We start from the raw sequence: 14,076 nt of genomic DNA, 5'->3' as shown, positions 1-14,076 counted from the left end.
TCTTGTTATACAGGTCCGGTTGCCCTCAATTTAACATCTATTGAGGCACTTACTTTCTAAGTACATAGTTTTTCAAGAACGTAGCTTTGGAAAGTGTGCAAAAATGAAGAGATGGAAAGCTGTAGAAAAAAATGGATGACATTATCAAAACATTTACTGGATATATGCCTGGACATTTGTTGTGCAGAGTGTGTTTATGGATGATAGATCTGAAGCAACCCCTCTCCCCAGTGGCCGGCTAGAGTGGCCGAGCGCTTCTAGGCGCTACAGTCTGGAACCGCGCGACCGGCACGGTCCCAGGTTAGAATCCTGCCTCGGGCATGGATGTGTGTGATGTCCTTAGGTTAGTTAGGTTTAAGTAGTTCTAAGTTCTAGGGGACTGATAACCTCAGAAGTTAAGTCCCATAGAGGTCAGAGCCATTTGAACCTCACCCCAGTTGTACAAAATGAATGAAACTGTTAGGTCTTCTACGGTCTCACGCCGTTGCCTTCCTTTTTTAGACCTACGTAAAGGCATTAGAAGATATGCGGCTGACTTTGCTACTGTTATATGGAAATTATTGCAATAACATACATTTTATAACACAGAAGTAAGTTGCGAGAACTAAATAAATATGTAATATTTTCCCAGTAATCCGTTAACGCTTCTTTAGCACATTATTCTACGGCTCTCAGCCATTTCCAACGTTAACACCTGACTCCGACGAGCAGCATCTCACATTTTTTGTATTACATTTGTAAATACCTCAGGCAGCGGTTTCCTCTCCTTCTGGATGTGTAGTCCAGTTAATTCGACGATATTTGGCGTGTTCGGCACAGGGTAGCTCACGCTGAAGTGATTGTTGACCAACATGAGGCTGAAATTGTAATCCATTTCCTTCACGGTAGGTGGGTTGGGACCGGAATACTTCTTCAGTTCCTCTTCCTCTTTCCCATACAGAACTGTCTCTTCAACATCCAGCGATCGCAGTAAGATGTAAGCGTTGTACAGTCTCTGCCAGAAGGTCATGTGGTCCGTGTATCCGAGATTATAGTCGGGGATGTAGGAAGGATTAATTGGGCTACCGAAAGTCTTCCGATTAAGTGACGTAATTCCAAGAGAAGTGTATCCAATTAACGGTGGAGACCCCATTTTGTGCGCTAAGCCATAATAGCAAGTGAATCCGAATTTCTCTGTGATGAAAACATCGTACTTCTGCTCCAATCTGAAAGATAAAACATAATTTTCATGACATCTTAACAGGAAATGTTCAACGAAGAATTCTGTTTATACGTATTACATAAAAAGAAGTAATAGCATGGAACTCAAATATTAAGTAAGAACATCGTTCCCACACATGAATAAAACTGAGAAATGTAAAATTTTAATGTTCAGTGTCACTAGAATCATCGGTAGTGTTGTTGACTTCTTTTAACTTCATGCGTCAACAATGGTAGTTAACTAAGCGACAATGCGAAAGAATGACGTCTTGCTGCATTTGAAAATCTATACTGTGAAATTAAATCAATTAATTAATTAAATAAAGGAAACACATTGTGGACGATGCTATACACATGACGAACATATAATTGCTGTGTAATAAAGATGTGATATTCGATGTGTGGTGCACACAACTGCCGATATTTATCTCGTTGTACGGTCTACACTATAAGCTGTTACAAACACGTTTCCTACTTCGTCAAAGAATATACATGAGACGAGAATACATTTCCGTAGCGTTAATGTTCCATGCATAACGATCGTGATCCATTTGGTATCATCTTCTCGATAAAAGCATCCTCTACTCTTTCCGGTTCGTTATCTCCAGCTGCATACATACATGTTTCTTTTGCGTGTTTTATAATGTTGAAGACTTCCTTAAGCATTTCGTCTGTTTGCAGAGCTACGGATGAATTTCATTTCCTTTTTTATTTTATCATTGTTAGAATAAGATCTACTTTTCTCATTTCTTTTTTGAACCATCGTTTGTTTTCTAGCTTTTCCTAGCAACTCTCAACATTCACCTCTTGATTTTCCACCAGCAGCAGCAGAAGGGCTATATGTCTTCAGGCACAGTTTGTTTAGATTTGCGACATCAAGTCAGCAGCTCAGTGCCCTGCAGATGGCGTCACAAGCGGTGCCCACTTTTCGATGACATCATCATAAACGCTTATCAGTGACGTCTCACGCCATGCCCCTATTTCAGACACATTATATTGGGGCAAATTCGTAAAATACAAACAACATAGGCAACTTTTATGTATGTAACATGTTAACTCTCGAGTGGGCGGGCCTATGTATAAAGTGCACTAAACAAGATAAAATAGTTTTCCACCGTACCATTGTTGTTTCACAATGGCGAGCTGTACCTGATCTTTGGTTATTGCTTCAGCTAACACAATGACATATTGTGTTATCGTACATCCAAGTGAACAGCAGTAATACAAAATAAACAGCAACCTAGCTCAGGAAAAATTTATGATTGGTGAAAGAAAATGACCCACGTTACGAGCTAATACCACAATCCCAAAATGATGCAGTTGTCTACGGGATAATGAGTAATCGAATAAGCGGTTGCCTGGGATCCGACGCAGCAGTGCTGTTCATTGCTTTGAGTGGGTCATTAATGTGGGGAAACGCCTGTCCCTGGCAACAGCGTGGTACAACTGAAGTTCGTTTCATTATTGTTTAATTAAACACTGTTTTAGTGAAAGTTTTTGTCGTTGTTTAATTACACTAACATTAAACTATGATTTGGCTCTTACAGGATTGCGTTGATAACATAAAGACAGTTATTCTTTACATATGTTCAAAGCACACCATACACACACTAATTTTATGAAAACCATTGTGCCGGCTTGAGGGTTAAATCTGGAAGACTAATTAAAAAAAAGTATGCATCACCTGGAGCCAAGTTAAAAGATATTTGCATGTCGAAAAAATACGTTTTCTTCAAGTTAACTGTATAAGATAGTGCCAATGAGCAGAAAGTGAAACACGTACAAAACACTTGAGGCATGCAATGAGTAATACTTATAATAACAAATTTATTGAAACCAAATAGCCATACAAGTTCAAAGTACAATTATAATTATACAATAAATTAGAAATTTCACTTATTGTGGTTTGCATAGTCAATTATTGGCCACGTCCTTTTGGAACAGAGCATTCCTGGTAACGCTTGCATATTTTATGACTCAGTTTACACTCACACGTTGCGTTTGCTTCATGATATGATGTGTTGTTGCAAATACGGTGGTGGAAACCATGGACTACCATTCTGGTGATCACATGTTTTATTTCGAAGTTTTACTTTGTCCATGTTTGGTCAATCACGGCGCCTGTGCTGTAAAATTCTGGAGGTACCTCTTCCCTTTTTCTCTTGAATGTTTTTGTAGACTTTCCGAAGCGCTGGGGTTGGATAGTATCATGTTTACCCATAGATCTTGAGTGACGGATGGTTCTCTCGCCAGCAGGTATACAACTCTAGAAGTGTTATTTTCGACACTACAGTTGCTGTCTTTATATAGATCGCCTTTACTCTTTTTAGTGTTGTTAGGTTTTTCACTGTGAGATGCGATCCTATAATTTCTATGCTGTACGTCAGTATTGGGGAGATTTTGGCTTTGAATAATGCCACTGCTGTCTCCGAGCTGAGGGATCTAATGTATTCTATTTCATGGATTGCCATTATTTCTTGCATTGCTTTCTTTGTTACGTGTTTTGAGAAACTCTTTGTAGTTGTTCGTATTGTAACCCCTAAGTACTTGATGTCTAGTACGATTTTCAGTATTCCCTGCTGTATGAAGATCTCAGGTGAAGCAGGTGCTCTTCATCCATTTCGGAGCACCATCATTTCCGTTTTTGTCGCATTTATTTCAAAGCCATGTTCGACGCACCAAGCTTCCATATCGTTTCTCGTAACTTTACAGCGACTTTGCGTTTATGACAATGTCGTCTGCATATGCATATGATATTACACACTCCTTGGGGTATACATTAAATTTCTTCAGCTGCAAGTATAAATAACAGAGGAGTCAATGGGTCTCCCTGAATTTACGTCGTTTGATTCGAGTATCGGCTCAAAGAGGGAGAGGTTGACCGAGGTCCTTATTCGTTCCATCTCACTACTGCGCTTATGATTCCTGTCCAAATGTTGCTTTCACAGGGAGTTTCCTCTAGTACTTTGGTCACTAATTTTCTGTTTATAAAGTCAAAGGCTTTTTGGAGTCTATAAATACTACATAAAACTTTTCGGCTTCAAGGGCTTCCCAAATTCTCTTTAGCAGGAGTTCTATTGCAGTCAGAGTCAATCTTCACTTCCTGAATCCCATTTGGCTTTAGGGGAGGTGTTCGTCGATTGTTTGCTTTATTCATTCTGTTATTATTTTTGTGAACACTTTCAAAGATAAGTTTTCTACGGCCATATCTCTTTATTTGCTAAGATCCTTGGGGTCTCTTTTCCCGTTATATAGCACTTTTACTGTTGACTGTCTCCACTGTTCTGGAATGGAGGTTGTTTCTATGCATTTATTGTACAGTTTCGTCCACATTGGCGTTAGTATTTGAGCATTGTCTTTTAAAGATTCGCTATAAAGTCTGTCAGGGCTGCAGCATTTTCGTTCTTGGTGCAGTTAATGGCATATTTGATCTCTTCTGTGGCCAATGTGACCCATTCCGTAGTTATTTGTGCCATTGTATCCTGTATGCCCTCGGGTCTCGCTTTCAGTCCTTTCTTGTTCAGTATGTTGTTGATGTGTGTCCCCCATTCTTTCATATCGATGTAATGTTTGAACTTTGTTTCTATTCGTAAAAAAACTTTGGACAACAAAAACTGAAAAAACCCATGACTGTACAGAACACATATTGACCATAATATTACATTAAGGAGGCAGGTACACTCACTGATAGTTGCCTGGTATTACTGTTTTGTGAGCGTCACCTACTGGAAGAGATAAGTGTCACAATGTTAACATCATGTTTCAACTGACACCTAAAATATGACTGAAATTGAGTACTACAGTGATAATTGCACATCTGAATGCATGGAGATACTGGTGTTTCAATAGCACATCTACTTGAGGCTGTGTTACTGGTGGTACATAGAACGAACTTTCATCACCTCATGTTTTTAAAAAATTTCGCTACTACTTCACGTCATCAGTTATCGTTTTAGGGTTAAAGAGGGTACTATACTATTTTCTACACTAGAAACAAATAATCGATGTTACTGACAAGCTAATATTTCTTTTTATTACATTTAATCTAGGAGTACTGGAGATTTTATACAATACCAATTTTTGATAAAGTCTGTAAAATTTAGCGATGAAAACTATCGTTCCAAAACACTCTGAAACGTTTATGACTGTATTTCCCTTCCTTTCTGTAATCAACAGTACTAATCAGTACCACATTCGGAACTACACGACACTTCACCCCAACATACATCACTGTGTCACAGTAAAATTGTAACAAATTTCCCTATACATCGTCAGGTTACAGCAGAATTGTGACGAAATATTTCATACATTGCTATATTTACATATCACATGTAGATGCCATATACTGAGCTTTAAGTAATTTATGAGCCTGACTTGTTCCCTTTCCATGGGGAAGTAGCAAGCGAATACAAGCTTTGTTGTAGCAATGGTTTACTAATATATTTTGTATCTCTGTCTTTGTCAATATTGTTTTGTATGTAAATATTTGGTATTGTGAAGTTCTCGTTATACATTATGAAAATGTGCAGCTTAAGTAACACATTGCTATAAAGATATCATTAAAACACATTCTTCAGATTCTATAATGTTCCTTTACCTGTGACTATGTTGTGTGCTTACATATTTCACATATTTGGTGTAGTTTATTAGTTAGTTACCGGTATATGAAATACAGACTTTAAATCATTTAGTAAGGCTTGGCATCATTCTTCTGGTAGGTATGCAACCTTTCTAGAAATTTGTTTATGTACATAATCTTGAGTAAGGCTAAACCATTTGTAATAAAAAGCAATAATTGCCAATCACTATTAATTATTACACCTTTCTAGTGTGTAACATGATACAGTATCTTCTTCCCCCTAAATGGTGCTCGTTAATGTGAAGCATAACAGGAAAACCAGAAATATCATAAGTTGATGTTAGTTAATTCTACAAACCATCAATAACATAGCCTCAGATGAAAAGGAATTTTAGATGCGGGGATGCCACTGTAACGCTTGGAATAATCATAATGTGTATATGTGTGTGTGTGTGTGTGTGTGTGTGTGTGAGAGAGAGAGAGAGAGAGAGAGAGAGAGAGAGAGAGAGATAGAGAGAGAGAGAGAGAGAGAGTGAGAGAGAGAGAGAGAGAGAGAAAGAGCTACTGATCTATTCTTGTGACAAAAGTGGAAATAACATTCACATAAACAACATGTGTCTTACGTATTTTTGCAGTTGTTTCAGACTTTGAAAGAACATTGTGACACTTGACAAGCATTATAGAATAATTTAGATGATGAACATGTTTGAATGTCTGTTGTGCCTTACACCATGTATGGTACTGATGCTGACATACTTTACATGTGCGAATTAAACTTTTTATGTAATATCTTGAATAAATACTTTTGAATATAACGCACAAATTGCACAGTTCATATACCTTTTAGTGTGGCTGCTGTTGGCTACATTGCAAATGGCTGTTTGGTTTTAATGATATGTAAAGTAATGGTATGACTGGCGCTATCTCTTTACATACCAGGTAAGAAACTACACTGTGGTTAGCTGGAGACAGGAGGTCATGTGAGGGCAGTATTACAAATGTGAACTGGGATAATGTCAGTGTCTGGTATTTCGGGAATTTTTTTGGATTTTTAAAAAATTTGTTTTGCTTCCCCACCATCTTGCATTTTTGAAATTTTACATCAGCGGAATTTTCGATTCCACAATTACAGTGCCGCCCAACAGAGACATCTTGAACTTGATGTAGTTCCAAACGACTGTTGCAGCATCATGTGTAGACTGCGGACTTCCTCAACGAGTTGTGTACTTCTGAGTCTCTATAGCATTGCTGCTGAAATGTTATTTTTTCTGTTACTTTTAGACCATGTTTGGCAATATCCAGCTGTGTAATTGATTCTAGCCTGATGCAGGTAATAACTGATGTCGTTTTGCATAGATAAAACTTTAGGCAACCACTGTAACAGCATACAACAGAAGAACACCAAGTTCATTCCCACATATAAAGGATAATTTCACGGATATTTGAACACTAACATTTAGCAATACTTACAACACATTTTTATAGCACAACAAATAAGTCTAGGCTGAACTTACTTAATGAACTCTTTCATCGGTTCCAAACCAAACTGAAATTCGCACCCATATATTCTCATATCAAGAATAAATTTTAGTAAGGCCACAGGAGACGATGCATCAGGAAAGTCGTTGAAATGCATCACTTCTCTCAATGCTTGAAGGCTTGGTGAAATGTCTATTTCAGAGTAGTTTGCAGTAGGAACCTGAAACAAGTAGGAAAATGTTAGTTGAGTTGAGGGGATGAGAAAATAACAGTCCTCTATAGCCTGACAGCACAATAAACAAAAAATGTTTTGTACAGTTTGATCCAATAGAAAATAAAAACATAACTTATTCACTATATTTGTTTCCCGCTTTATTCCTTTAGTACTAAGATTAATATTTCTTTGAGTTATAGCAGGAGAAAGTCGTTTCTTAATATACACTACTGGATATTAAAATTGCTACACCAAGAAGAACTGCAGACGATAAACGGGTATTCGTTGGACAAATATATTATACTAGAACTGACATGTGATTACATTTTCACACAATTTGGGTGCATAGAACCTGAGAAATCACTACCCTGAACAACCACCTCTGGCCGTAATAACGGCCTCGATATGCCTCGGCATTGAGTCAAACAGAGCTTGGATGGCGTGTACAGGTACAGTTTCCCATGCAGCTTCAACACGATACCACTGTTCATCAAGAGTAGTGACTGGCGTATTGTGACGAGCCATTTGCTCGGCCACCATTGATCAGACGTTGGTGAGGGATCTGGAGAATGTGCTGGCCAGGGCACCAGTCGAACATTTTCTGTATCCAGAAAGGCCCGTACAGGACCTGCAACATGCGGTCGTGCATTATCCTGTTGCAATGTAGGGTTTCGCAGTGGTCGTATGAAGGGGAGAGCCACGGGTCGTAACACATCTGAAACGTAATGTCCACTGTTCAAAGTGCAGTCAATGCGAACAAGAGGTGACCGAGACGTGTAACCAATGGCACCCTGTACCATCACGCCGGGTGATACGCCAGGTTGGCGATGACGAATACACGCTTCCAATGCGCGTTCACCGCGATGTCGCCAAAGACAGATGCGACGATCATGATGCTGTAAACAGAACCTGGATTCATCCGAAAAGAATGACGTTAGGCCATTCGTACACCCAGGTTCGTCGTTGAGTACACCATCGCAGGCGCTCCTGTCTGTGATGCAGCGTCAGGGGTAACCACAGCCATGGTCTCCGAGCTGATAGTCCATGCTGCTGCAAACGTCGTCGAACTGTTCGTGCAGATGGTTGTTGTCTTGCAAACGTCCCCATCTCTTGACTCAGGGATCGAGACGTGGCTGCACGATCCGTTACAGCCATGTGGATAAGATGCCTGTCATCTCGACTGCTTGTGATACGAGGCCGTTGGGATCCAGCACGGCGTTCCGTATTACCCTCCTGAACCGACCGATTCCATATTCTGCTAACAGTCATTGGATCTCGACCAACGCGAGCAGCAATGTCGCGATGCGATAAACAGCAATCGCGATAGGCTACAATCCGACCTTTATCAAAGTCAGAAACGTGATAGTACGCATTTCTCCTCCTTACACGAGCCAGCACAACAACATTTCACCAGGCTACGCCGGTCAACTGCTGTTTGTGTATGAGAAATCGGTTGGAAACTTTCCTCATGTCAGCACCGACACCAACCTTGTGTGAATGCTCTGAAAAGCTAATCATTTGCATATCACAGCATTTTCTTCCTGTCGGTTAAATTTTGCGTCTGTAACACGTCATCTTCGTGATGTAGCAGTTTTATTGGCCAGTAGTGTATATTTAGATTTCCTCATTTAGTGTCAATGTATAATGTGTGCTTTCAGATGAGGCTTCAGATGTCGTGAAGCTATGACCGATGTGATCATTAAGGTTAGTTTTACGTATTTAGAAAATTTTATTTTTGAAACTACAGAAGAAAGTTCGTGATGCATAATGATGGGTGGGCAAGGAGGCGAGGGAATTGGGTCTAGCCTGCCCCTTCAAATTCTGGGAATGTATGGTGCATCATATGTAGCAGCCTTTGCTCAGGGTGATGCTGCTACATCTTGTGGGAAACAACTGCTGGTTTGTTGTCAGCTAATTGTAGCTAAGCATTTAGTTGCATTAAATGTTATAGGCAGTCAAACTACTCCATTCATTCACTGTGTGGCTGCAAAGTGCCATTTTACTCACAATATTTGGAACTTACTGCAACGTAATTTGTTGATATTTCTCAGTGAAGTATAGTGAACCACACTATGGTTAGACAGTGGGCTCATACTGCACAGCGCATAGTGCAAGGCAGCTAACTGGATGTTCAGATGCCCCGGGTTGGACTCAGAGCTCCCAGAGACTGGCTGGAGCTTCAGGCAGTGGAACCCAATGGGTGGCCTTGTCTCAGCATGTCCATTTCAAGTCTCGAACCTTCAGGACCAGCTCATGGCTGAGTCTGTAATGACAAAGGTCAGCCCACCCCCATATCATTAACTGAGGAAACGCCATGTTGAGCTGCAGCGTGTACTGAATCAGTGTTGTAGAATTCTGTGGTCGCACAGCTGCAGAATTTTATAGTTGGCTGGCCTGATTACCGCTTGACAGTTTGCGATGGCCTTCCTCAGGCCAACGTCACAACATTGCCTCCCTCATGTCGAGAATTCGGTCCTCTGAATTTCTGGGCTACTGCTGAACCTGTTGACTAGCGAAGCCGCATGGTACCACTATCTCTGAAATTTTCCCCCCTCTCGTATCACTATTTACTAATTCTTACACTAGAGCGCTGCATCTGCTCGGAGAAACCGCGTTTGTAGGGCTCGCCGCTCGTGACTCGGTTCACCTGCATTTGTAGAAGCATGCTGTCGGTTGTTTCCATACTCGGTATCACGTGGTTTCACTCGGCACCACGTAGAGCCAGTTCACCGAGTGCTGGGCAGAAGCCATGTGGTAATGCCACACTGTAGCGCCACTAACGGGCCAGTAGACAGTGGAACGCCTCTAGAACAGGCCTGTCTGCGAACGTGAGCGCTCCAGCCGCGCTCCTGCGCAGTAATTAGAGGAGCTGAGGGCTGAGGACAATGATGGCTGCAGTCAGGGGCCTCTAGAGCTGGATAGCTGCCATGTTAGATATCAAGGAGTTCGTTGATAATACTGCTTAGATATCAAGCAGTTCGTTAACAATACTGCTTAAGTTAAATCAGATTTACGTTCAGCATTAGGAATTACATAGCCTTCCTCAAAACAGGAACAAAAGTGGGGAAGCCACATAACAATGGCGAATGGGAATTATTTTATTTTTCGTATCGTTTAGAGAGTGATTAATAAGCCTCGCTTTATTATGCGCTGGAAAAGCACTCATTCAAACATCATTTCAACATCAGCCAGAAGAACAGTATTATGCACTTTTCTTCAGAGGAACGACAGTGTACGCTGGCTCAACTGAAGGCAACCATAAGGGAATAAATCTGAGGTAAGTGTATGTAGAGTGGCGAGAAAATCTTTTATTGTTGGCATTAGAAATTATTTTAATTCTGTAAGTATCTTACTGCAAGGAGATAAGGACCTGGTAACAGATATAGCAAACAAGACTGACACTAGAGAGCCACAATTTATCCTATGTAAAATTCGACTTCAAGTTCATAAAATAAAAGGTTTACCACAACTCAAGGTAGTCGTTATTGGACCAGACCTGACTGAGTGCGCTTGAGTAATTAAAACATTTCATAGAAATTCGGAGACACTGCATCACTGAAGATGGATTTTTATTTACTTGTCACATCATTTTCGCTTTTCGCTTCCGACTTGAGATGACAGTGTACAGTGGAGCACCCAGCTCAATAACCTGTTTTTCCAGACCAGGAATTTAAAAGACTTTTATAAAATGTTACACCAAAAACAGTATCCTTGACTGAACAGACAAGCTGCTAAAGTTATTTCAAACTTCTGTTCAACAATGTATGTGAATGACTTTTCTTCTCTCTTCTCTCCCGCCAACGTTTGGGTTCGACAGGTTATTATTCGACATAAATCCATGTGTTTGACTGTATCATGAACCATAGTTTCAGAACTATTACATATTATAAAATCGAAATCTATGTAAGTTTGTAAACATCACAATGAAATGTTAATTTCCTGGATGTAACGCTTTATGTTGTTCTGTTCACCATGTTAGCACTATATAATGTATTTATTTAATCGAGAACTGAAAGGAATTGCCTTGGCAGAAAAATAAAAAGTTGAAAACAGACAGGGATTGTAAACGCCTGCTCATAAAAGTACGCTGTAGTATTCATCTCTTAGAGGTAGCTGCATTGTGTTGCAAACATGTATTCCGACGTTTCCGGTGTCTGTATCCTCCAGAATGTAATCGTCTGACTCAAAGCTGCTCAGAATAGCGCAGTGGTGGGGGAAGCTGGAGAGCTCAGCAGACTACTCGACTGCTCTCATGGATTGTGACCACGCCCCAGGAGAGTAATTGTTCGTCAGGCCTAACCTAGGATTAGAATTTCCTTTTAGCTGTCGGTTTTCTATGTTTTATAAGGAGAAATTCAATATATCACATACATGAGATTTATCAAATATTATCACAGATACTGAGTAAAATTATGCATAATGAAACGCAAAGTGATAATACACTCCTGGAAATGGAAAAAAGAACACATTGACACCGGTGTGTCAGACCCACCATACTTGCTCCGGACACTGCGAGAGGGCTGTACAAGCAATGATCACACGCACGGCACAGCGGACACACCAGGAACCGCGGTGTTGGCCGTCGAATGGCGCTAGCTGCGCAGCATTTGTGCACCGCCGCCGTCAGTGTCAGCCAGTTTGCCGTGGCATACGGAACTCCATCGCAGTCTTTAACACTGGTAGCATGCCGCGACAGCGTAGACGTGAACCGTATGTGCAGTTGACGGACTTTGAGCGAGGGCGTATAGTGGGCATGCGGGAGGCCGGGTGGACGTACCGCCGAATTGCTCAACACGTGGGGCGTGAGGTCTCCACAGTACATCGATGTTGTCGCCAGTGGTCGGCGGAAGGTGCACGTGCCCGTCGACCTGGAACCGGACCGCAGCGACGCACGGATGCACGCCAAGACCGTAGGATCCTACGCAGTGCCGTAGGGGACCGCACCGCCACTTCCCAGCAAATTAGGGACACTGTTGCTCCTGGGGTATCGGCGAGGACCATTCGCAACCGTCTCCATGAAGCTGGGCTACGGTCCCGCACACCGTTAGGCCGTCTTCCGCTCACGCCCCAACATCGTGCTGCCCGCCTCCAGTGGTGTCGCGACAGGCGTGAATGGAGGGACGAATGGCGACGTGTCGTCTTCAGCGATGAGATTCGCTTCTGCCTTGGCGCCAATGATGGTCGTATGCGTGTTTGGCGCCGTGCAGGTGAGCGCCACAATCAGGACTGCATACGACCGAGGCACACAGGGCCAACACCTGGCATCATGGTGTTGGGAGCGATCTCCTACACTGGCCGTACACCACTGGTGATCGTCGAGGGGACACTGAATAGTGCACGGTACATCCAAACCGTCATCGAACCCATCGGTCTACCATTCCTAGACCAGCAAGGGAACTTGCTGTTCCAACAGGACAATGCACGTCCGCATGTGTCCCGTGCCACCCAACGTGCTCTAGAAGGTGTAAGTCAACTACCCTGGCCAGCAAGATCTCCGGATCTGTCCCCCATTGAGCATGTTTGGGACTGGATGAAGCGTCGTCTCACGTGGTCTGCACGTCCAGCACGAACGCTGGTCCAACTGAGGCGCCAGGTGGAAATGGCATGGCAAGCCGTTCCACAGAACTACATCCAGCATTTCTACGATCGTCTCCATGGGAGAATAGCAGCCTGCATTGCTGCGAAAGGTGGATATACACTGTACTAGTGCCGACATTGTGCATGCTCTGTTGCCTGTGTCTATGTACCTGTGGTTCTGTCAGTGTGATCATGTGATGTATCTGACCCCAGGAATGTGTCAATAAAGTTTCCCCTTCCTGGGACAATGAATTCACGGTGTTCTTATTTCAATTTCCAGGAGTGTAGAATACTGAATGTTGCAGAAGGTATTTGATTTATCTGTGAATAAAAGTAGATGAAAATAATGCTCACATTCAGTAGCCAGCTAAAATCGCACGGACATTGACACAGATTTTGGACAGAACAGATGAGACAGATTTCTGTTGACAGAAATGACGACTGAAGAGAATTGTCTACTTTTACTATAATTAGCAATAAATTTCAACCCAATTACGCTGTAGTTGCTCGTAACTATATCGAGTAAATTATTTAAAAGGTCTCCCTACAGTTGACAGTATTAAGTTCAGTGACCACAAAGAGGAAGGAAGTGCAAGGCATAGTGGTAAGCAGACTTGGGCATTATACGAATAAATTTCTGTCGGTGTAATTAATCGAATAAGTATCACTCCACCAGATTTATTTTTCAATAAATTATTTCTAACTTAAATTACGAATTACATATTATTCCACCATATTTTCTTTGTTTACTTTTTCTGCAGAATGCTATAAGTAGTGTTTTCTCCCATTCCTAAGTGCAGTTGCTATTTTATATACAATGTATTAATGGTTGGTGCAGAAACGTGTTTCGATGGGTTGCTGGTTAAAGTTCCAGACTAAAAAACTAAACAGTTGGGTTCCTATCCCCGATTCATCCTACGATTTTCTGTTACTTGTCGCTTCTTTCACCTGTAACAATGACCAAAACGCCGAGTGAAGTTGCACTGTGTTTTGGTGTTCGTGTTAAAATGTAGCCCCCCACCCTCCC

At 41.6% G+C, this 14,076-nt stretch overlaps 1 protein-coding gene across 1 annotated transcript in view; it reads right to left on the bottom strand.

Annotated features, from left to right (window-relative positions):
- LOC126176267 (UDP-glycosyltransferase UGT5-like) overlaps positions 1-7,409 on the bottom strand; it is a 30,303-nt gene extending 22,894 nt beyond the window's left edge. The window contains exons 1-2 of the mRNA XM_049923415.1: positions 7,294-7,409; positions 746-1,205 (exon numbers count right to left, since the gene is read on the bottom strand). Coding sequence (XP_049779372.1) covers positions 746-1,205; positions 7,294-7,352 — 519 coding nt within the window. The 5' untranslated portion in view covers positions 7,353-7,409. The remainder of the gene's footprint in view (positions 1-745; positions 1,206-7,293) is intronic.
- Positions 7,410-14,076: the final 6,667 nt, after the last annotated feature.

Source organism: Schistocerca cancellata, chromosome 3 (assembly GCF_023864275.1).
Source record: "Schistocerca cancellata isolate TAMUIC-IGC-003103 chromosome 3, iqSchCanc2.1, whole genome shotgun sequence".
Lineage (NCBI taxonomy): Eukaryota > Metazoa > Arthropoda > Insecta > Orthoptera > Acrididae > Schistocerca > Schistocerca cancellata.
Note: the sequence above shows the minus strand (reverse complement) of the source record. Positions and strands in the feature narration are given on the sequence as shown.